Source organism: Mesocricetus auratus, unplaced genomic scaffold, assembly GCF_017639785.1.
Source record: "Mesocricetus auratus isolate SY011 unplaced genomic scaffold, BCM_Maur_2.0 Super-Scaffold_100020, whole genome shotgun sequence".
In the NCBI taxonomy this organism is placed as follows: domain Eukaryota; kingdom Metazoa; phylum Chordata; class Mammalia; order Rodentia; family Cricetidae; genus Mesocricetus; species Mesocricetus auratus.
Genome location: NW_024429201.1, coordinates 9,506,322 through 9,530,018, shown reverse-complemented (window position 1 = coordinate 9,530,018; position 23,697 = coordinate 9,506,322). Strand labels below are relative to the sequence as shown.

General features: G+C 41.4%; 1 protein-coding gene and 1 long non-coding RNA gene across 10 annotated transcripts in view; one reads left to right on the top strand and one right to left on the bottom strand.

Moving 5' to 3' along the window:
* Pde4d (phosphodiesterase 4D) overlaps positions 1-20,978 on the top strand; it is a 1,369,715-nt gene extending 1,348,737 nt beyond the window's left edge. For all 9 annotated transcript variants that reach the window (XM_040728825.1, XM_040728824.1, XM_005065549.4 and 6 more), the window contains 8 exons: positions 337-509; positions 1,396-1,494; positions 2,626-2,790; positions 3,907-4,006; positions 13,067-13,221; positions 14,624-14,746; positions 15,461-15,643; positions 16,159-20,978. In XM_040728825.1, coding sequence (XP_040584759.1) covers positions 337-509; positions 1,396-1,494; positions 2,626-2,790; positions 3,907-4,006; positions 13,067-13,221; positions 14,624-14,746; positions 15,461-15,643; positions 16,159-16,575 — 1,415 coding nt within the window. In that variant the 3' untranslated portion in view covers positions 16,576-20,978. The remainder of the gene's footprint in view (positions 1-336; positions 510-1,395; positions 1,495-2,625; positions 2,791-3,906; positions 4,007-13,066; positions 13,222-14,623; positions 14,747-15,460; positions 15,644-16,158) is intronic.
* On the bottom strand, positions 2,940-13,148 carry LOC110343813. The gene is made up of 5 exons (XR_002386146.2): positions 13,037-13,148; positions 8,820-9,003; positions 5,582-5,705; positions 4,965-5,028; positions 2,940-3,107 (listed from the first exon to the last, which is right to left on the bottom strand). It is a non-coding gene; the product is annotated as an uncharacterized LOC110343813 (long non-coding RNA).
* Positions 20,979-23,697: the final 2,719 nt, after the last annotated feature.

Here is a 23,697-nt window from a genome sequence, read left to right as displayed (position 1 = left end):
AACTGGAGACCTTAGTTGGAAAAGTGGTTTTCAAACCTCGAAATTCCATTGGGAATTTGAACACTAAATAACCAAGCATTTTGCTTTCTTTCAGTCGGCTGTCATAGCTTACAGTCTTCTCTAAGGATAGTCTAGCAAGAGGTCTTTTAAATAAAGTAGAATTAGTTTTGTGTTTGAGGATATCAACTATGTTCAACTATAAAAGCAAAACTAGTCTTTGGAGGCACTTTCTAGAATATGTAGTGATCAATTACGCTTTGTTCATTTATATGTTATGTGATTAAAGAGTAAAGTGGAAGTAATAGTAAATCTTGGACGTTTTCTGAATTTCTTAAGATAAACAACATGAAGTGGAAATTCCCTCTCCAACTCAGAAGGAAAAGGAGAAAAAGAAAAGGCCAATGTCCCAGATCAGTGGGGTCAAGAAGTTGATGCATAGCTCCAGCCTGACTAACTCATGCATACCTAGGTTTGGGGTCAAAACAGAACAGGAGGATGTCCTGGCCAAGGTATGGTAATTTCACAGATCATGGTGTGATTTTTTTTCCCCATGAATTCCCTTTCTTTCCTTTTAAACAGATGGAAATGTTCATTAATTTATATGATCTTAGAAACTATTTGGGAGTCAGGCATAGTGGCACATGCCTCTAATTCTAGCACTCAAGAAGGCAGAGGCAGCTGGATCTCTTGTGAGTTTGAAGCCAGCCTGATCAACATAGTGAGTTCCAGGACAGCTGACTAAAAATAAAACAAAATCTGTTTTGTTTTGTGTGTGTGTGCACTCACGCACTCACGAGTGCAGTGCTAATGGATGCCTAAAGAGGGCATCAGATACCCTGTACCTGGAGTTACAAGTTATGAGCCACCTAAAGTTGGTTGCTGGGAACTGAACTGAGGTCCTCAGGAAGAGCAACCTCTGAGCCATTTCTCCAGTCCTTGATGTGAAGCTCTATAAGTTATTAGATTTTTATTAATATGTAGAATTAGACATGTGGTCTGATGTTATTGGTTTGTTGTTTTTGGCTTGCTTATTTCCTTTAATGAATCTTGATTGGGGGGGGGGCTTAGAGTTAGAAATCCGTTATCTGTTCTGGACTTGTGACTAGGTAGATTCTGTAAATTTATTTTAAGTATTGAAGAGATTATTTGAGGTCAATAATGAAAGCATATGAATTTAATTTACCATCAGAATCATGTTTACGCAATATTTGGTTTTCAGTTCATTTAAGTGGATTTGCCTTAAATTTGACTGTGTTTACATGCCATATCCTTTTTAAATGGGTCTTTTTTTTTTATTTTAGCAGTGTTTCTCATTAAAGTCAGCAATTCTTATATGCTTCTGTTTGTCACCTCTCATTCAACTTTGTCTTCTAAGGGTGTTTTTCTTTGCCCTAGGAACTAGAAGACGTGAACAAATGGGGTCTCCACGTTTTCAGAATAGCAGAACTGTCTGGTAACCGGCCTCTGACTGTTATCATGCATACCATCTTTCAGGTAATGTCCTTGAGTTTCTTCTAGCCTGGAAACTGCATATGAGTCATTTTCTGCTGCTGTGATGATATACCCAAGCAGATCATTCTAGAAGGAGAGTGATTAACTTTGGCTCACAGCTTCAGAGAGTCTAGTCACCTAGTGTCTTGAGAGTGTGATAAGGTAGAAAACTTGGTAGAGTAAAAGTGACTCAGCTGAGGTTAATGGATGTAGGGAAAGGTAGAACTCACCCTGGGACAAAACAGACTCCTCAAAGGCATGCTCCTAGTGGTCTGCTTCTTTCAATTGGCCCCCACTTCCTGGTGGCCCATTTAGCTTTGAACTTATTAGTGAAGTTAGTCTCCCTATTGCCCAGTCACCTATTAGCAATAACACCTCAGTTATGATGAGGCATTGGGGTCATTTTTTTTTACCCAAACTGCCCAGCCTTTAAGCCATGCATTATGCATTCTACGCATCCCCTTCAGCTTATTTTGATGGCTCTGTTTTATTGCCCCTTTATAAGGAACAAAAAATAACAAATAAGAGTATATGTAAAATACAAATAATTGCATTTTTTTTCTATTTAAGAACCATGGGGGAAATAGAAACAGGCTATTAGCAATAGTTAGAAAATCATCTCTACAATGCAATGCAGACTCACTTTCTACACAAACCAGTCCCTGCTGGTTCACACAGACTATAGTTTCTTGAGTATATTTTTAGTAGTCTGCCATCATTTCTATATCCCCTTTCATGCTTTTGCCTTTGTACCATGCCAGGGTGAGACATAACTGAGAAGCTAGGGCGGGTGCCTTGGGACTAGATGGGAAACTCCAGGTTGACAGCAAGCATGGGTTTATCTGGTCTGACTGGAGGGCCAAGTCAGCAGCTGCCTTGCACTGGAGCTACCTGCAGGAGTCTAGGGCTGGAAACCCATCCCTCATACAGTACCTCAGAGGCAGAGCTCTTGGTCTCAGGACAGCTCAGTGGTGGGTTGTTGCCAGAGTTTCTACCCTTCTGGGTGTTTCCATTTCCTTCAATAGATATGAGAAAACACTGTTTCAGTTTAGAGTGTTTATGGGCAAACCCTCACTCTGGGGAATGAGTTTTACTAGAAAGACAGAGATGCTAAGAGGATTTCTTTTCTTACAGGAACGAGATTTATTAAAAACATTTAAAATTCCAGTAGACACTTTAATTACGTATCTCATGACATTGGAGGACCATTACCATGCTGATGTGGCCTATCATAACAACATCCATGCTGCAGATGTCGTCCAGTCCACTCATGTGCTACTATCTACGCCTGCTTTGGAGGTCAGGCTGTTTTCTGAGGTGTCACTAGCACCCACTCGCCACTTGTAAAGAGCCCTGAAACTTTGGTCTTGGGAGGTTTTCCATTCGGACAGCAACTAACTTCCTTGGAAATGCATTGACTGACTTATAAGGAGAAAATGGTTGTTAATGAACAACAGATCCTTTGATGAATTCTGTTTGTGAGAATTGGCCAACAATTTGGGGATCCATCTGTTTATAATACTGCTTCTTTGAAATGGCCCAGTGGACATTGTGTGCACACATCTGGCTTGTTGACTTCTAGTTGGGTTGTTTTCTAGAATTTTAGTCGGATGACTCTAGTTCAAAGGAAAGACATAAGCAACATGTCTAAGAATTTATAGAGGAAATGCCTTTTTAAGTTTTCCAAATCCTAAGTAGCTGTTCTGTTAAGTGTTTAATAAAGGGATTTGATTTCCATACTCATCTGGGGGAAAGAGTCCCATTTGCTATATAGTGTAGACTCTTCATTGTAAAATTGTGCTTAAACCTCATTGTTTGCTGAGTGGTTCTTAGCTGGGGATGATTTGTGTCTTGCTGTCCTCCTCCGTTCCTCCACCCAGGGATATTTGGGGAGTTTCTGCTTGTGCGTGCCCCTAGCATGTTGTGAATAAAGGCGAGGGATGGACTAAATGGCACAGTACCGTGCATGGTGCTGTAACCACAGTGTTGCTGGCACTGAGCCTGAGAACTGGTGATTTGGGTGACAGGAAGATGAAAGGAAGGAATTCCTTTTCATAATTCAGTGGGTGTTACTGATTACATGTGTTCTCAGAGTGTATCATTAAACGAGTTACTTATAAGCTCATATTTCCTTTCAGCATCATTTCAGATACTCCTAATACGTTTTTAAATATAATGTATAGGAGAGATCTTGTCATGATGTATAACAAAGTCAGATGAAACACTTTGCTTTGAAATCACATTTTTAAAACTCATCCAAAAGGTTCTTCTTGATGAAAGCATAGCAAGATAATGCCCAACCTCACCCCATGTTCCTTCTGCACCCTAGAGTTTATTTCACTTGTTTCTATACTGTGCTCATGGATGTCTTCCTGGGATAGCATAGTAATATTCCCCGTGCTATTGGTTTTCCAGGCTGTCTTCACAGACTTGGAGATTCTCGCGGCCATTTTTGCCAGTGCAATACATGATGTGGATCATCCCGGTGTGTCAAACCAATTTCTGATCAATACAAGTAAGTGAAGCCTGTTATTTGGTATATTTTAAATATTAAATATGTATATAAAAATATATATATATACATATCAGAGTGATTTTCATAAGTCCATGTTTCTCCATGACCATAAATGTGGTTTTGACATGTATAAATATGTTTTAGAAATAGCATAACACTAATTTCTCTTTGCATATGATCATGGCCTCCCATGAGACAGGCAGTTGCTGTGTGAAAATTATCTGTAAGCTCTGGTATATCTCTAAAAGTCATTTATGATCATGTTTCTGAAAAAGACAACCAAAAGTGAAAGCCGTGTACAGCGGTGTGGGTGGAGATGTGAGCGTATGTACAATGGTGCAGGTAGCCTGTAGGAACTAATCCTAAACCCTCTTCACTCTGCAGATCCCATTGATCCCCACCAGAAATGGTAGCTCTCCTTCCCATCGTCACAAATGCCAGACCCCCGTTTCTTTTCAAAGCTCTCCACAGAAGTAACAGGGACGTAGTTTCTAGCCACTGGTCTTGAACAATTCAGTCTCCTTTTACTCCCCCCCTGTGACCTCTCAGTGTGTAAGAAGACACCATTATTCCTAGAGCTATAAGGAGTGGTAGAGATCTGTTTGTGGCCTCCCTGATACACAGCACACATCTGTAACGGTGCCTGAAGGCTTTTCCCCTTCCTTGGAGAAGGTTTTAACGTTATATAAATAGTACTCATTACTTGATGTTACTAGGTAAATGACTTAATTCTTTCCCATTGTGCTGCAGTAGATTGATATTATAAATTCCCCTTTAACTGAAGAAAAAAGCAAAAAGTTGCAAGTATTTTTCATGTCAAGAAACTGCCTTTCTTCTGCCTTGAGCTATGGGTTACACTCTGTTCATGAGCTGTGGGAACCTGACTATCCTAGTATCAGGGCCTTTACAACTTCCAGTATTACCATAGGAGGATTTAAAGAGAGACGACTGTATGTACCTTGAGAGGCTTAAGTCAGGTCTGTAAGATTACTTAGATCCATGGTTGTATCCTTAAATAGCCCCTGTGGAAATATAACAAAATACAGTCAGTGATTTACAAATGGAGCAGAGGGGCAGAGGACTCACAGGCCCCCTGGGATGTGTGGCTGGTAGCCCACAAATCAGATCTTAGTGTTAGGAGGGGCTTACTGATCACACAGGATTACATCCACATCTGTAGCAGGGCTCATCAAAACATGTACATGACTGTTATCACCATTGACCCTCCTTGGGCAGCTGGGCTTGCCCTGCTCTGGTGCTCAGCTAGACAGCACTTTCTGAAAAGGCCTGGCAGGTCACGTGGTGCAGTGTGCACTGGTACTTTCCATAAATCTGGCCCACTTCAGTACTTTGAAGCTCAAGAATTTCTTGTTATGTTCTTAATTGCACAGATTTAAACAAATTTGTAAACATACCTTGCTTGTGATTCTTCAAGTTAGTGGATCAAACCTAAAAAGAATACTTACTTTGCATTCTTATATGCTATTATGTGTTCCCTTATAGTTGCATCAGAATTAAGATCAGAGGATACAGTTAAGTCAGGTTAGAGTCAGTCTGTCAAGTAGTCTACTGTACCTTTTAAGGAGATCAGGGACAAGTTCTGTTCCTTCTCTGAACCCTCCAAACACAGTTGGGCCTTGGCTGGCACCTGTGGGACTGTGATGGGTGTCTGTCATCTCGGCTAGCATAGCCCCATCTTCTGAAGGCCGAAAAGACAATGAAACAGGTAATGGAGAAACTCGGAGGATGCCTACAAACCTAGAGAAGTGCTCAAAGCTGTCTGTTTAGGTGCATTTTTTCTGGTGACAAGCCTAGGTAGAAACCTGATAACCAGTCCTGTTTCTGGAAGTGAGTTAGCATTGTGATGATCGCTGGGACCACAGCAACAGCCCTCAGTTCTGAGAGCAGCTCTTGCTGGGTTGTGGTAAGGCTGTGAATGGCAGTGCAGCTTGGTACACAGACACATCCCAGGGCTGACCAGAATCACTGCCTTCGCTTTGAGTGATCACCAGAGCCTGCACTCTTGCCTCCCTCCCTCCTGCCCACTCTCCTTCCTCTCCACTCATGCAAACGGTTTATATTCACAACATGCAACAAACAATTCTCGGGTGACTATAAAAATAACAAATACAAGACCTTTAAGAAATAATTTGTTAAACTATGTGTTTATTTTTGTTGGTAGTCACCCTTCAGAATGAGACTTAAGTTTGTATTTTCTTTGGCTTTCATGGACAGATTCAGTGTCAGTGAATCAGACGAGCACACTATCGACCTATTGATTCAGAGCTGGTCCTTCTAACGCCAAAAGCAAAGATTGGGCCTGGTTCTTGTAACAAGGAAATCTGGAGTTTTGATCATCCTCTCAAACCTCTTGAGACCACCTCATAGGCACAGTGAACTTAAAAGATGTGACTCTCAGTGCAGTCATGCCCCTGCCTCTTAGCTGTGATCTTAGTCTTTGGTGGTTTTTGCAGATGGGTTTGTGCTTATTGAAAGTGCCTGGAAGTTGAGAACAGGGAGATCGTTTCTACCTGACAGAGTTGAGGAGGCTGGATCATTTGAGACTCAGTATACAATGAGGAGGGTGTGGAAGTCTATGAACATAGCGCATAGAGAAATTGAAACCCCAGACAAAAAGCTGCCTTAGTCTTTGTGAAGACAACACAGATAAAACACATAAATTGCAAATAGCTTCATACAGGTTTGACTGTAACATCCCAGAAGGTATTTATCACAAAAAGATCATTTGACTTTTTGGTTTTATTTTCTGTGAAAGGTACCGAACATGCGTGATGTTATAGTTTACTTGGAAAGAGAATGCTTTGTTTATAGCTTTGTTTATAGTAAAGATGTCCAAGTTTGGGGAGAAAGATTTATTCACACTCATCTTGTATTCAAAGCATATGTCTATGGGTTTCCAAGAGTAGAGAGGCATTGCATCATAGTAAGTTGAAGTGGGATCTAGTTGCCAGTATATACACTTTATGGAGATTATCAAGCTCTCATATAATTTTAACATACATTTTCCACAGCGGTACTAGTGAATTATATAGAGATCTTTCTTTGTGTAAACCTTTGAAATAAGAACACATTCATTTTTAACAAATGTAATTATGTAGAAAGCAAGGCAAAGGCCTGGCTCTTAGTAGCTTGCATTGTGCTAGGAAAGGTGACAAGTGACTGTGGCTTGAGATGGTACTTCACACAGTGGGAAGCCGAACAGTGCCAGGGCATGGAGCACCGGTGAAGTGAGGGGGAGAAGGGCAGTTTCAGGAACATGGTGTTTAGAAGGTTTTTCTTTTTAAAAAATGGCATGCATTAATTGTATAAGATAATAACACTCACACATGACATTTTCATATGTGTACAAATACTTCAAGATTATATCATGTCATTATCATACATGTACATAATATACCTTGATACAATCCTTCCACCACCACCACCATGCACTCTCTTGCCTGTCCCTCTTCACCCTGGTTCCCTTCAGAAATCCTTACACAGGATTTTATGCCTCCAGTGGCTTGGAGATAGGGTGAGCATGCTGTCATTTTCAGACACTGGGGTAAGCTTAGCTAAACAGCCGGAGTGGAGAGGGTGTAGCTTTTGCTCTTGGTATAACCACCTGCAATCTCTGACCTACTTCCAAGCTGTGCAGCTCTGAGTAGATCTTACCGCCTTCAGACACAGGTCAATCCCCCTTTGCTCGTGGTGCCACCCAAGTAAGCTGTCCCCTGCCCGCTTCCCCTCCAGGTTGAAAGCTGATGAAACATAGGTTCTAAGTTGTCACCACAGTCTTTCCAGTGGCGGTTGCGCTGGACACCCCAGCGTCGTTAGGAGTTAGTGCTAACGAAGTTGATAGGAATGCCCTCCATCTCCATATGTTAAAGATAGCTTGTCATTCCCACAGCACATGGGAAGGGTTGTTCTTACCTTATAGGTTAAGCCTAAGGGGAGAAGTGGACTGCTGGTTTCAAAGGCAGATTTGGTTTGATTTCTATTTGGTCACAAACATTATTATAGTGAAATGTGTTCAATTTGTTCATGAAATTGTCTTATGTCAAAGCAGATAGGCAGAGTGGTATATGTGCATGTGTGCACACGAGAGAGAGAGAGAAGGGGAGAAAGAGAGGGAGAGAGAAAGAAGAGAAAGAGGGGGGAGAGATTTACTTCTTTTGTGTAGATATGCCTGGTAAATTTAAGATTTATAGTGTGTCTCTTACTATAAAATACATGCATTTTATCATATTTTTCAAAAATACCTATTCACTTGAACTTTTGCAAAAAGTAATGTGATCAGGGTTGGGTATAGTGGCACATGCCTTTAATCGTATCACTGCACATAGAAGGCAGAGCTCTGTTGAGTTCAGGGCCATCATGGTTTATGTAGCAAAATCCAAGCCAGCCAGGGCTACAAAGGGAACCCTACATAGTGGCTGATGATGATAGTAATTTGTTCATTGGAAAGTGGAAGAGACACAGACGAATTAACTGGACTCCTGTTAATAGACACTAAGCTACCCATTTCCTTAGAGTATGTCACTTTGAAAGTATATAATTTTAGAACGAAATCTCTCATTTTACACTTTTCATATAAATTGCTTCATTTGGTCCAACAGAAAGCTACGTGCACTTACATTTTACTTAATTTAAATGACCTACATTTTACCTCCTGCATTCTTGCCAGCTCTGCGCTTTTAACAATTGAAATTTGATTTATCAAAATTCTTGATTTTTTTTGTAGAGTTCTTCCTCGTTTTTGCATCCTTTGGCAATTATCACTATAAAATGAAATTCATTTATGTCTACTTACCATGCCACAAGAACAACAGGAGATCCTTAGTTCTTGTCCTTAATGTATAGCTGCAGTGTTGGCAAAGCAACAGCAAGCAGGCCTTCGCCCTCTGCAAGCTTACAGTCTAAGATGTGTGCTCAGTTTCTAGTGATGCTTAGAAAACTGGAACATCTTAATTCAGGATGAGCTCAAAGGAATGTTTCTGTAAGAAATGAGCATTCGAATTAGCAGACTGAGCACAGATCACCATGACCAGTGGGGATGGGCACCATCACCAGCTCATGGAGACCCAAATATAGTAGATGAGATGAGGGGGGAGGCCAATGGTGTTCTCAGTCTGTGCTGGGACATCTGTCACCCCCTGCTCTCAGACATCAGTGCTGCTGGTTTGCTGAGCTTCAGACTTGAACTAGAACTTATACCATTTCTGTCTCTCTCTCCTGACCCATTCCCTTTCTCGGGCCATGGAAAGGACTGAATGCTACTGACTTGCTTGACTATCTGACTTGTACAAGGCCTGAAGATTCAGGCCTTTCCTGGCTTCTATAAATCACGTGAGCCGATTCCTACAGTAAACATAGAGGAATGCATATTATCTGTATCTGACCTTCAGGTTACGTGTCACTGTAGAAGCATGACTCATGGTGATTGGGTTCTAAGGTGGTTTCAGAGGAGCAGAATTCCAAGGATGAATTTTCTGAGTTGCTTTGAGGGTTTCTGGTGTTATCTCTTAGATGTGAAGACACTGGTTCTATATCTTGTAGTAAAGAACATACCGATGGGCTGTATTCTGAAGCATTTGTTAGAGATACCCAAGATATACCTTGAGTACTTCTTATCAACCCCTTACAAGATGTAAAAAGCTGAGTGACTCAGAGTCATCTCAGCACTTTTTAGGAGACTGGGGAATGACATTGTTTGGTAACTCCCAATGTTACTTGGACCAATGTTGGATGAAAATGATGAGCTCAGGGATGGGAATTCCCAGATCAGGTACACGTTAACAGCTTGTGTTTTTGAGTGTGTCAGGATAAGAGCCTTCTTAGTTGTACTCACAAGGATAAATTTCTGAAAGTCAAAGTCAGAATTACCTCCCATGACTGGCTGAAGTACAGTGAGCTCCCAGCTCTTCCAAGACATCTGCTGGTAAAGTGACCTTGGTTGGGAAATAAATCCAGCTAAAATTTGGAGCTCCATCCCTTTGTGAAACTTGTAAGGACCTAGTGCTGTGGGGCATATTGAGCCATCCTTCTAAGGTAGAAGAACAGTAATTACATATAACCCTTCCTACAGTCAAGACAGAAGCACATGATCCCTGGGCCTGGGTGGATTTGGAAGTAGCATTCTCTTCACTGGGGTGTGTCGCTCTGGCCCATTACTGAATGTCATGAAGAACTGTTGCTAGTTTATTTCATGACTCAGAAGAAGAGTCTCTTCCTGGGTCTACTCTGCTGTACAAGTTCCTCATGATTTCACTGGTCCAGCCGTGCCAGCAGCTATGTGGCTGTTGTTTGGAGCTATGTGCAGGGTTCCATAGGCAATTTGTGACACAAAACTTTAGGACTTTGAAGCAAGGCCTTGTCATCATCAAAATTAAAATCAATAAGATAAAAACAGCTCAGCAATAAAACTGAAGTGGTAATAGAAAACATTTCCTCAAAGAAAATGCAGAGCTGGGAGGATTCACTAATTATAATAAAAGCTTGACATGAAGAGTCTAGAAACAGCTTGCCTTTAACTATCAACCCTAGAGTGTCTGAGCTGTATGATACTGGCAATGTTACCTTTCCGAAGACTCATTTTCTTCATTTTTGAATGACCATCATATTCAGATCTTCCTAAGAAAGTTGTGAGCTTTGAGAATAAACCACTTACAACACAACAGGGCAACTGAGTCCCCTGAATGTGGTAGCTTAGGATAGTCTCTTCTCGTTGCTTTTAAGTGAGGAAGAAGGGAGTGTAGTAGAAACTAGATGACTAGGAATAATCTGTAATTTTGTTTAGAGACTCTAGCCTCTAAGTAGGTCAAGAGGGTGGGGTCAAGGAGGAAGACTATGTTCAGACTGAGAGCATGTTCTAATGGTCATTGAATTGTCCAGAGTGTTGGGTCCTTTAGAGAAGAAATGAGCAGTTATGCCTTCAGCAATCAAGAATTATTTCATGGAACAGGTGGCAGCAGACTGGCAGGCCAGCTAGCCTCTCTGCTTATCCTTCCCCACCTTACTGTGCGTATACTGTATGGGAGTGTGCACTTGAAGGACTCTACCTATAAGTCCTGGCTTAGCATCTTTAGCAGGTGCCATAGACTGTTACCTGCCATGTTACATGTGACTCATGCACCGTCAATGACAAGCTTAGAAAGTTAAACGATGACCCTGAGGTTCAATTTCTTAAATGCTTGTATGTTTTCATTTAAAACCAAGTTTTTACTACACAGTCTAGGTTGCCCTTCAACAGCATCAGACTGGAGCAACTGCTTACCCTACCCCAGCCCACTAAGGAATCATTTCCTTACCTAAGACAAGCTTAGTCAGTGCCCTTGGAGCCTGCATCAGAAATCATCCTTAGGCTGAGTAGGTGTTCCGTCTGTAAAATAGATCACCTTCCTGGAGGCCACAGACCCCCAGCTAGCCCTACCTCTTCAAGAGGAATATACATATATGGTTATTCCCCTAAAAAGACCCTGGTAGATTAAGTCATTTTATTCCTATGAGTTAGACAATATTATGTCTTTCTTCCAGCATTTGCTTGTTTTATATGATTCAGCTGTGTATGTGCAGTGCCTTGTGCTCAGATCCTGTATCATTTCTAATTTCTACATGTTTACCCTTGGCTTTCATAGACTATTTAAAAGTAAATTTGATCCCCAGCATGGAAAAAAGCAAGACTTAATCAGACATTACCTTTCAACAATATTGATTTTTCCAGACAAAATAAAAGTGAACCACATACTTCCACATCTACTCTTGAAACCCTACACTCTCCTGTTTCTGGCATGGAGAGCAGTAGATTAGATGTTCCCCTTCTTATGTGTGTAATTCTCCTAAGATCATAGGATTTCCTTGGGGAGCACATCACAAGCTGCCCTCCCTAACTCCTTCAACGCAATCTGTACGTAGTTCCCAATGCTTGTGCCTCAAAAGCAGCCTCCAAATGTATTTTTAGGGCATTAGTTACAGGAAAGATCATGCTTTCAATCTTTACAGCAACTTAAGGAAGCAAAATAAGTGCCTGAAAACATTTAAAGATAATCTCAGAGACCACTCAGTATTTAAGAGCACTGACTGCTCCTACAGAAGACCAGGGTTCAATTCCTAGCATTCAGAGGGCAACTCACAATCCATAAATTCCAGTTCTGGGGGAGTCAATGCCTTCTTCCAGCCTACACAGGCACCAGGCATGCACATGGTGCAGATACTTACATGCAAGCAAAACACTTATACACATAAAAATAAATCTAAAAAACAAAAAGCCTCTTATATCTAAGTCTGCTATCTACAGGATTAGGAAGAGGCAAAGTTTTATTTTGCCTTTAACCCCCAGATCCAAAGCAGTATGTGCAGATCCTCTACTATGGGTCTATGAACAGATGTGCACAGGGACTGTGAAGCCGCAGGCAGGCAGGCAGACAGACAGTTCACACTCAGAGCACTGAGCACAGCTGGCACGGAGCACGACTAGGAGCCTCAGAAGAGGAAACATTTGGAGGGAAGGGGGAGAGGTACTTAGAAGGATAAGCACTATGAACAAACCCAATACTGGAACTTGCTCTTTGCACAAACAACCTTGCACTCATGATCTGCACACTGTATCAGCAAGTGTACCGCACTTACCAGGAAATGACACGTCATGCCCAGAATGTGTTATAGGGGTTAGAAACAATTCCACAGTCTGCTGAGCTGATGGCGAATCCTGATAAGATAGTGTGGTCCATTTCTTTCACCTCAGAGAGCTGACCAGAAGGACCACAATATCAGTCAAATTGTAATTCACTCCTAAAGTTCTGACTTTCTTTTGGCTCTTAGATTATATGACATGTTTGCTCCTGGATGATGGGGAAGTTCAGGGGCAGCTATAACCTGAACACAAGGCATCAAAGATCTTGGGGGTTTGTTTTCATTCATTTATATGTTTTCCCAGAGCAGCCTCTAACTCGTTATCCTCCTGTCTCAGCCCCTGGAATGTTGGGAATTACTGTAGAATTTGAAGAGACAGACAGACAGACATTAAACAACCTTGGTGATATGTTGCTTCTCTCCTTTCAGACTCAGAACTCGCCTTGATGTACAATGACTCCTCTGTCTTAGAGAACCATCATTTGGCCGTAGGCTTTAAGTTGCTCCAAGAAGAAAACTGTGACATTTTCCAGAATCTGACCAAAAAGCAAAGACAATCTTTAAGGAAAATGGTCATTGACATTGTAAGTACCTAATAAAACTGATTCAAGTTCTTAGAGATGATATGAGGTTAGGTTTGGGAGGTGGACTTGTAGAAACTGCCTCTGTTAGTGTTATTCTGTGATAAATCCCAGCTGCTAAGAATAGGGAGTAAGACTAGCAGCCTCAGGCAGACCCTACGGGCTCCTTGATCTCTGCAAGCCCCTATGAGTCTAGGGGGGCCTCACTCTCATATTGTTTTTCTGGGCCCTCTGGTTCCTCCAATCCTTCCTCTGCCTCCTTTGCAGAACTCCCCAAACCCTACCTAATGTTTGATGTTATGGTTAAGTAGTTTGGTGTCCTTGTGTGATTCCTAATAGAGGTAGTAGGGGACTGTCTCTGACTCTTTAGCCTACTTGTGGGACCTTTTTCCTCCAACTGGGTTGTGCCTGCTCCAGCCTTAATGTGAGATGACATGTGCCTGGTCTCATTGTAGCTTGCTATGTGGTGGATGTTTGATGTCCCAGGGAAACCAGCTCTTTTCTGGGGGCAGGTGGGAGTTGGTGAATCTGGAGGAGAGCAGACGTGGAATGGGGAAACTGTGGTTGGGATATAATACATGAGAGAATAATGGAAAAAATTAAGAGCTCATTGTTCAGGTTGTTTTCTTTGCTCTTCTTGGCTAATGGCAGGAAGAGAAAGATGGCTCTTAGAATGCAGAGCATCCCCTGTAACTCCAGTGTTGTCTGTCTGCCACCCCACCCACTTACAAATACCCTCAACTAGACGCCTTTCCCTGTTTCCATTATCCACAGCAATCTCTGGGTAGTATAAACTTATACTTAAAATTTTTAATTGTGTTTATTTACTAAATGTCTGTTTGGGTACTAAGTATACACACACATTCCCTGGTACACCTGTGGAGTCAGAGGATGGTTCTCTTCTTTCTACCACCTGGGTCCTAGAGATGGAACTCAGGTCATCAGGCTTGGTGAGAAGCCCCATTACCCACAGAGCCATCTTGTCAACCCCCAGTGTACACAGGGAGACATCATTTGTCCTAGATCAGCAAAACTAACAAAACAAAACCTAACTCCAATACTTTGTATCCTAAGTCTTTGAGTAGCCTTGAGTCGGCCAGGTGCAGTGCAGCCATGGTTCCCTAGCTCAGAGCAAGCACAGGAAACAGGACCGTCATGGTGTGCTTACCTTGAGTGTGGTGGCCAGGTACCTTCTGTTTCTGTGTTGTGGATATTTTGCTGGGCTCCGGGAAAATTTGACAGCCAAGAGGAAAAGAGCTTCCCAGGGTGCACTCATTTCCACACATCATTAGAATTCATAGTGTTTCTCCATTCCTTCTCAAACTCAAAATCATTTCTTTGTCCACTTGCAAATTCTTTGTCCTCTCGGCATTATTCCCTCACAAAACAATCTTTGCCCTGCCAGGTACTTGCGACAGACATGTCAAAGCACATGAACCTGCTGGCCGATTTGAAAACGATGGTAGAAACTAAGAAGGTGACGAGCTCCGGTGTCCTCCTCCTTGATAACTATTCTGACAGGATCCAGGTAAATCAGCATCTGCCATCATTCTTTATGCACAAGTCAGTGACTCTGAACAAGACAGGGCTTGTTTCTTCTTTGTCCCATCTCATAGGTCCAGAAGCTACAGTCAGAATCTTTGTCATCATCTTCTTATTCTTACTCTTTTTTTTATTGGAAAAAGTGATTTTTGTACATTATTTTCTGATCATGGCTTCCCCTCCCCCACCTCCACCCAGATCCTTCCTGCCTCCCCACCCACCCAACTCCATGTCCTTTTCCCCCTCCTCTTTAGAAGGCAAAACAGACAAACCAGAATCTTAAAACCAAAACACACACACACACACACACAAACAAGATCCAACATACAATTGTAAACCAATATACAAGCCAAAAGAGACTGATAAGACAAAAAAATGCCCAGTCCTTTGTACAGGTAAAGACTTATTGGCCTGCTCATTTGCATATACAGCAGCAACAACAACAAAAGCTTAAAGTTCCAAAGACCAACCATTTGAGCACCTTGGAGTTTAATAAATTCATGAACACTAACAGTGTCTCTTCATGACACTTAAATGCGGGACTGTTCATACAGGTGTGAACCACAGAGGCACATCACGGTTGCGTGTGATACATCTGACACTACATGTATTTTTAAGTGCCACAGCTATCTGATGTGAATTCCTAGTTTCAAACACCAGGCAGCAGATGTTGAGTAAAGAATGCCTCCACCCACCGTAGGTCCTCCAGAACATGGTGCACTGTGCAGATCTCAGCAACCCCACAAAGCCACTGCAGCTGTACCGCCAGTGGACGGACCGGATAATGGAGGAGTTCTTCCGCCAGGGGGACCGGGAGCGGGAGCGTGGCATGGAGATAAGTCCCATGTGTGACAAGCACAATGCCTCTGTGGAAAAATCACAGGTAATTACACAGCCTGAAGAACGGGCTGAGCCACAGCTAAAGCATTGGGCTGTTCTATCTTCAGACCTGACAGCATTTTGGGTGTTTTCTTTTTGTTAATTAACTTGGACTTGACATGGTAGATTTCACTTCTGTTGATGAATCAAAGAACTTTCTTAAGTTTTACGGTCATATAGCCACACATAGAGTACTATAATTAGTTCATTGTGATTGTGTGATTGTATCCATCTAGTGTACTTCTATACGCAGAATGCTTGCTAATTCCAGTTATCTGGCCCAGGCCCTACCATGTAAATAACTGGTATTCTTCATAGTATATTGTAAGCATTACTTGAGCTAAGAGCTCTATTTTGGCCAGCTAGTCATCAGGCTTATATGACCTCTTGGCTCAAATAGTGACTAATTTACCAAACTCAGGTTAGGAGCCTTCTATGCAAGTTCCATGAGGGACCATGATTCTGTTGGGTTTTCCCAATTTCCTTAGTGCAACTGGATTTCTTTTCTCTTATGACCAGGTGGGCTTCATAGACTATATTGTTCATCCACTCTGGGAGACATGGGCGGACCTCGTACACCCCGACGCCCAGGACATCTTGGACACTTTGGAGGACAATCGTGAGTGGTACCAGAGCACAATCCCTCAGAGCCCCTCCCCTGCACCCGATGACCAAGAGGAGGGCCGGCAAGGCCAAACTGAAAAATTCCAGTTTGAACTAACCTTGGAGGAGGATGGCGAGTCAGACACTGAGAAGGACAGTGGGAGTCAGGTGGAGGAAGACACCAGCTGCAGCGACTCCAAGACTCTGTGCACTCAGGACTCGGAGTCCACGGAAATTCCCCTGGATGAGCAGGTCGAAGAGGAGGCTGTAGCAGAAGAAGAGGGAAACCAGCCCGAAACTTGTGTCATAGAGGATTGCTGTCCTGACACGTAACAGTGTAAAGACTGTCACACTTTTTTCTTTTCTTTTTTTTTTTTTTTTAGTAGAGAAAATGTTTCCAAAGTGCATGTCACATGCCACAACCATGGTCACACCTCACTCTCATCTGCCAGGACGTTTGTTGAACAAAACTGACCTTGAACTACTCAGTCTGGCGCTCAGGAATACCGTTACCAGTTCTTTAACCTCCGTGTCACCGGAGCAGGGGGAGGGGGGGTCGTCATCACGAACATGATTTCAGCTTGGCAGAGCTGACAAAGAGAAAATCCGCTCCAACTGTTTTCAAGGGAGCTTGGCTCATCGGGCTGCCCAAAAGTAGATTGGATTGCAGGATTCCTTTCTTGTTTGTTTGTAAACATTTTAAGAAGAAAAGAAGGCATTTGAGGGATGGAGTGAACTCACAGATGAAGCAATGAAAATGTCACAAACAGGACACAGCCCAAGTCTGTGCCCAGGAGGAGGATGAGCCGCAGAAATTGCATAATTTTCTAATTTCAAGTCTTCCTGATAACATGACTGAACAGTGCGGTTCAGTGAGCCACACTCACCTCTACATTTTGTATGATATGTAAAACAGATTTTTTGTAGAGCTTACTTTTATTATTAAATGTATTGAGGTATTATATTTAAAACAAAAAAAACTGTTCAGAACTTCATCTGCCACTGGTTATTTTTTTTCTAAGGAGTAACTTGCAAGTTTTCAGTACAGATCAGTGCTACACTGGATAAATCTCATTTACGGATTTTACCTGCACCTTAGAGTTCATAGCAATTAACTGATTTGTAGTGATTCATTGTTTTATATACCAATGACTTCCATACTTTAAAACAGAGAAACAACTTTATGTTGCCAGAAGCCCTTTTTGTAAGTGTCTGTTGACTCTGCCTTTTGTTCACTCCTCCCCCAGCAGGAGAGTTGCTCTCCGTCACTGCTTCCTTCATGGTGTGCGAAGTGAGTATTTAGTCTGTAATATTTTAATATGCATTATGTCAAATGTGTCTTCAGTCTCATAGAAACTCAGTCATCAGTTGGTGTTGTCCAAAGTAAATGGGAGATACATAAATACCAAGTAGCTAAAAGAGTCAGTCTTTTTCAGGCATCTTCTTACCTACTGCCTTCAGATGCCTTTTTATTTTTCTGTGTCAGGAGATGTGCATTTCACAAATGCGTGTCCTTGTAGTCACCCACACATTTCACGATCATTTTGTTGTGTTCACAGCCAGTTATAGTAAGAAAGACATTTTTCCTTCTTGCTGCACTATTTAATGTGTGTTCCAGTGTCTGCCCATGTTCTCTTGGTGGGGTCATATGAAGGATATCACTACCGTTCTGACCTAGAAAAGAGAAACAGGTTATCAAGTGAGGGTTGACATTCATTTCTACCACATGGTTCTGTGTCATCACTAGCTTTTACTCTGGGGTTGCAGAGGAAAAACATGCCAAGTGCTATGTGGGCAAGTGCTAGCAGACTATATCAACAAATACCGGGACGACTGTGGTTTGAACTGCCCATGGAAGTAAGACCTCCACGAGGACTATCCCTGGAAAGTGGATAAGGTGTAAAACTTGTCATTGATTATTATTGCTCCCCAAGTTTGCCCTATAGGAAAGGACTCCTTCAGTCACATTAAATGAAAGTTAATGCCATTGGCATGAGGAGGGTATTTATGCAATGCAATCTAAAACATTATATTGACAGAGTCTGCTCCAATATAACATTAAGAGGAATTCCAGATTCCAGCCCAGGAACTCTACTGATTTTATATATTAACTCCCAGTATTAACTTGCTGATAGCAGTCTGCCTTGTTGCCATGTGTTTAGTCCGAACCTTAGTTATAGTCTCAGAGTTTGGAGCACATGTTATTTTTCTTTTTGGCATCCAAATGGGGAATAAAGAGGAAAGAGGTATATGACTAAATGGGAAAGGAAACATTTAAGAAAAATCATAAGTCCGAGAAAAAAATCTGTAAAACTTTTCAAGGAGGTTAGGGGCTAGTCACTAAGAAAGTAAATCATCAGTCAGGGAAATCACCAAAGCTGAGCTGAAACCTGTTTCAATCTCTTGAATCCAAATGATGCTTAGAACCTTTGGTACAAAAAATAAAAAATAAAAAGTTTCTGATATTTAACACAGGCATAATAAGAATCAAGTAACTGATCCCTGGAGTGCCAGCCTCCTTTCCTTGTAAAAAGTGAGCAAAGCATAATCTGCCTTTGCGTGACCAGACTTTTCAAAAAACATTTGGTCACCTGGTTCCCTTTTCATTGTATGTATCCCAGAAGGCGGTCCAGGAGGCAAGGCAGAGAGCCTAGAGTTGATTCTCCCTTTCAGAGTCATTCTCCCTTCCTTCTCCCCCTACACATGGCATTTCCCCCACAGAGTGCCTGCAGTCTTCATAATAAATAGAAACTTAAAAGCAGCAATATGTCATAAACAGATCCATACCTGCAAGGGTTTATAACCGCACTAGGGAGCCTTTGTTTTTCATTGTGCTGGTTTTTAATGGCACTGTGCTGTCACATCATCCGCTGATGGACAATCAAGCTGTAGAGGACACATACTATCCAAGAGTTAAAGACTACCGTACTATACCATCTGCTTACCACCCCCACCCCTTTACCTGCCCTTGCCTCTGCTCACTCACTTTCTCTCACCAGATTTTAAACAGAACATCATTATACAAGTGGCTTTATTTCCTAAAATGCAATATCTGGGTACTGTATGGGGAAAACCAAATCCAAGTTTGCATAAACCCAGTACATTTCAGCTTGCAAGTTACTGAACACAATAATGCTGTTCTCATTTTGTTCTCCTTCACGTCAGTTAAAAGACACAAGTAACAGTGTAGATAGAACAAATCGCAGATAAGGAAAGAAAAAAACTTGAATGAAACAGATTTTACAGAAAGCTTTATGATAATTTTAATGCTTTATTTATTTTTTGTGCCATGCTTTTTTTTCTCACCAAATGACCTTACCTGTAATACAGTCTTGTTTGTCTGTTTACAACCGTGTATTTATTGCAATGTACATACTGTAATGTTAATTGTAAATTATCAGTTCTTATTAAAACATCATCCCGTGGTGGGATGGTGTTGACATATTTGGAAACTCTTGGTGAGAGAACGAATGGTGTGTATACATACTCCTTGTACATTTTTCTTTTCTTCTGTAATATAGTCTTGTCATCATAGAGCTTGTTTATGGAAGATTCAAGAAAAATATAAAATACATAAAGATATATACATTTAAATATCATAGCTGCAGGTCTTTGGTCCCAGGGCTGTGCCTTAACTGTAACCAATATTTTCTTCTGTTTTGCTGCATTTCAAAGTAAGGTGATAGTGAGGCTCGGGCTGGGCTTTTTATATCCGCACTCTTCACTAATTGGATTTCTGGCAATAGCTGGATTTTACAAAACAACAGATCACTGCTGGAGGACCTTCTGACACTTTCTAGATGCATGATCTTAAGTACTTGTTTCCATGGAGCAAGACTGCACACATGGTGACTGTTTCCCAGCTGAGTGCTGGGAGCTATTTCACCTGGACATACAGAATTTTTTTTCTTAATCCCAAACATGTACTGGGGAAATATTCTTCTCCAGTAATTGTTGAATGGCTTTTGAATTCTAGCCCTCACAGGTGAATGAATTTGATTCGAAATGGGAGTCATAGGTCACTCATTTTGGTTAGTCCTCTGCTCATCAGCTTCCTGTCATACCAAAAATGTATATTATTTTAATACTAATTTTTCCTCCAAGATCAGATTTATATATGTATAGTACATAATACATATACATACACACTGTCTAAATATATACATGTAAATCACCTAACTTAGTTATATGATGATGCCAATTCCCCCAATGTAGCGAATTCATGTCTCTCTAATATTGTTTCTGCAAAACATACATCCTAGTAGGATTGTTAAGTGTGACCTTGCACAGTGACAAATCCTGAAAGCCACAAGAGCTTCCTGGTGGAAAATGTGGCCATCTCTCACTACAGCCCAGCCCTTAGAACGTGTAGACACAGTGGAGAGATAGAATATTTTTTCTAGGAAAAATGAGCCTCCTATTATTTCATTTTATTTTTGACACAAACTGTAGATTTTAGCAGCCCTGGCCCAAAGGAATTTAATTACTTTTGTTTTAAACAGTACAAATGGGACACTATACTTAAAAAAATACATCTTTACTGATTTCAGTTTTTTAATTGTTTTATTTCTTTGGGTATGTTTTCAGAGTGGTAAATTGTGTGCGCGCATCACAGATGATTCTGTTAGTGGTTTCTTAGCCTCTCTTACAGCCCATGGGGATAGTACTGTACATCAATACCTTCATATAAAATTTTTATATGCAATGAAAATAAAAGCATGGGTTGATTCTGCCTACTTATGATTTGGTCTTTTACAAATAAATAATGTAGTTTTAAATGACACTTTAGTCACCACACATTTCCAACAGTAATGACCTTTTTTGACGTGACAGGCTAGTTAGTGATCTCATGTCAGTACTGATACTCATAACCTAGTGAAGCTGAATGATGTCAATCTTTCGATATAAAAATCTCTCAATTCACTGGTACGACATACAAGATGAAACACACAGCTTTCTAAATAGGTCTAGGAAGGGGCCACCTGCATTTAAATAAGCCATCTGGTAGACCAGAATCTAGCATTCTGATGTTCCAAAATTACTTAGACACTGATCTCCATGTTTCAAGCTTCTGGGATTTGCAGGGAAGGAGACACAGGTCTATTCCCCTGGGCCTTGTTTTTTGAGTGACGGAAGCCTGGAATGGTTCACTGCACATTCCCACATGCCAGTAGAGCTGTGCACAGAAGAGTGAAGAAGCTCAGTAGTGCTTGAGAGGAGGAGGAAGGAGAGCCAGGTGGAAGAAACATTTGCAAAAACCCTGAAGTGTGAATGAACTTGAGATACCTGGAGAACAATAAGAACAGGGTAGACAGGAAAGGCATGGAGCAGAGAGACCATTTTTAGTTGTTCTATGTAAAGAACACACAGATCTGTCACTCCCATCCTCTCAGCCCCATTCAGTTCTCTTTGTTACACATCACAAAGTGATAGACATATGCCCTTATTTATTGTCTGTCTTTCCTACCAGATTGTGGATGGAGGACTGCAAGGTCTTCCTGGCACATTCCTAGCTCTTACCATTTGGCTAGGGGCACAATTGATGCTCACTACATTGAATATAGCCACTGAGTTGATAATGCACATACAGAAATCTTGCAAATATCCATGCTGGCTAAATTCCACTGACCTAAATGCAAAGATGCCCAGGTACCCTCTATAAAATGGAGTATTTGCTCACTGCTTTGGTACAGTATTCCATGTACTTTAAATAGCCTTGAGATATTTTTACAATGCCTAATACAGTATAAATACTAGTAATAGAAATAGCCATAACATATAGGGAATAGTGACAAGGAAGGCCAATTTTACACATATTCATTATATAGGTGGTGTTTATTGGAATCTTTTTGTTCTTTGACTGGGTAAGCTCATAAGAAAAGGATCCATAAAGACAAAAGCTAAGTGTAATTCAGCCAAAAGATACTTGACAATCTGAGAGAACATTTAAAACTTAATAATAAAAATATTATGGTTTGTTTGCATTTTGAGCTTGTTAAACCTTGATAAGGTTTAAATCTTTTTTATTGCTAATAAACTTTGCCAACTTCTCACAAACCACAAGAATAAAAATCAATGCATTTCTTATGATAAATGGAAAAAGAAAGCACAAAGTTGCTCCCCAGATAACATCCAAACCTTAGGCAGCAGAGTAAAGGCCATTAAGTGCAACCATCTCACCACCCACTGCACAGTTCCCTGTAGCCACATCAGAGAACAGTAGTGTCTGTAGTCACGTCGTATCTGAGGACTGAAGATTTCTCGATGGGTAAAGGTCCCCAAGCCTGGGGAATGGAGTTTGATTCCCAAGACTCACATGGTAGGACAGAGAACTGACTCTAGAAGGTTTTCCTGACCTCCTCACTTTTGCCCCCCCCACACACAGTTGTTTAAAAAAATGTACCTGGTATATGCCTTCCAGGAAAGCTTTCCTTTAAATAAGTTCCTTCAAGGTTCCTGACCACAATATGAGATTCAAAAGAACCAACTCCATTTGTTCCCTGCCTGTGCTTCATGCTGAGAGGCTAAATTGGTAAGTAGAACCCATCCACTTACTTTTCCAGCTGAACCCCCAGCAGCAAAATTTTACAATTATCCCAAAGACATCTTCCCATTTGTAAAGAGCACTATCCACATAATGCTGCTTCAGTAGGATTGTCCCTGAACCTTTTCTTCTGAGGCCAATGGTGTTTTCCCACAGCACTTCCCATGTGTCCAAGTATTTCATCCCAGATCAATAGAGTAGGTATGAACCTGAGTTCACGAACATTGGTATGCTACATTGTCTTACCTTTATATAAGTTCATATCTTACCAAACTAATGGAAATTTTCATCTCCATCGTAACTGAAACATCTTCTCTGCTCCCCAACAATAAAAGGTCTCATTTCCAGGCTAACTGGGGTACTAGGCTAAATACGCTGTTGTTTCTACCACCATGGTTCTCCTAACAGTCCCTTGAGCCTGGTTTGTATTTTATGTGGTATTTCAGAAATTCATGCTGATTCTTGGAGTCCTGATTTGGGATTCTACTTCCATAGCACTCCAGAGTTCTATGTACATAAAATGAGCCTGCCCTCCCCATGTCTCAATGTTACCCACAGGCATCCTAAGATGAGCCTGCCCTCCCCATGTCTCAATGTTACCCACAGGCATCCAAGTATGGGACACTTTTGGTTTCCATGTTTTTGTGTCTCAAGACAAAGAATTGTACCAGGAACACATGACAATAGAGATTGTTTCCTAAGAAAGACAAAGACACTCCAAAGAGGGCGTGGGCTAGTGAATTGAGGAAAGCCATTTGCTCAAAAAGCACTGGGGCACGAGAGTCATGACCCTTCGTAGTACGTTTTTAAAATGCATACCTTTTCTTGCATTTGTGTATTATGGACTCCCCTCAGGCCTATTCTGTTCCATGCAGTCAGGTAGGGAAAAGGTCCCAATTTTCCAACTGCCT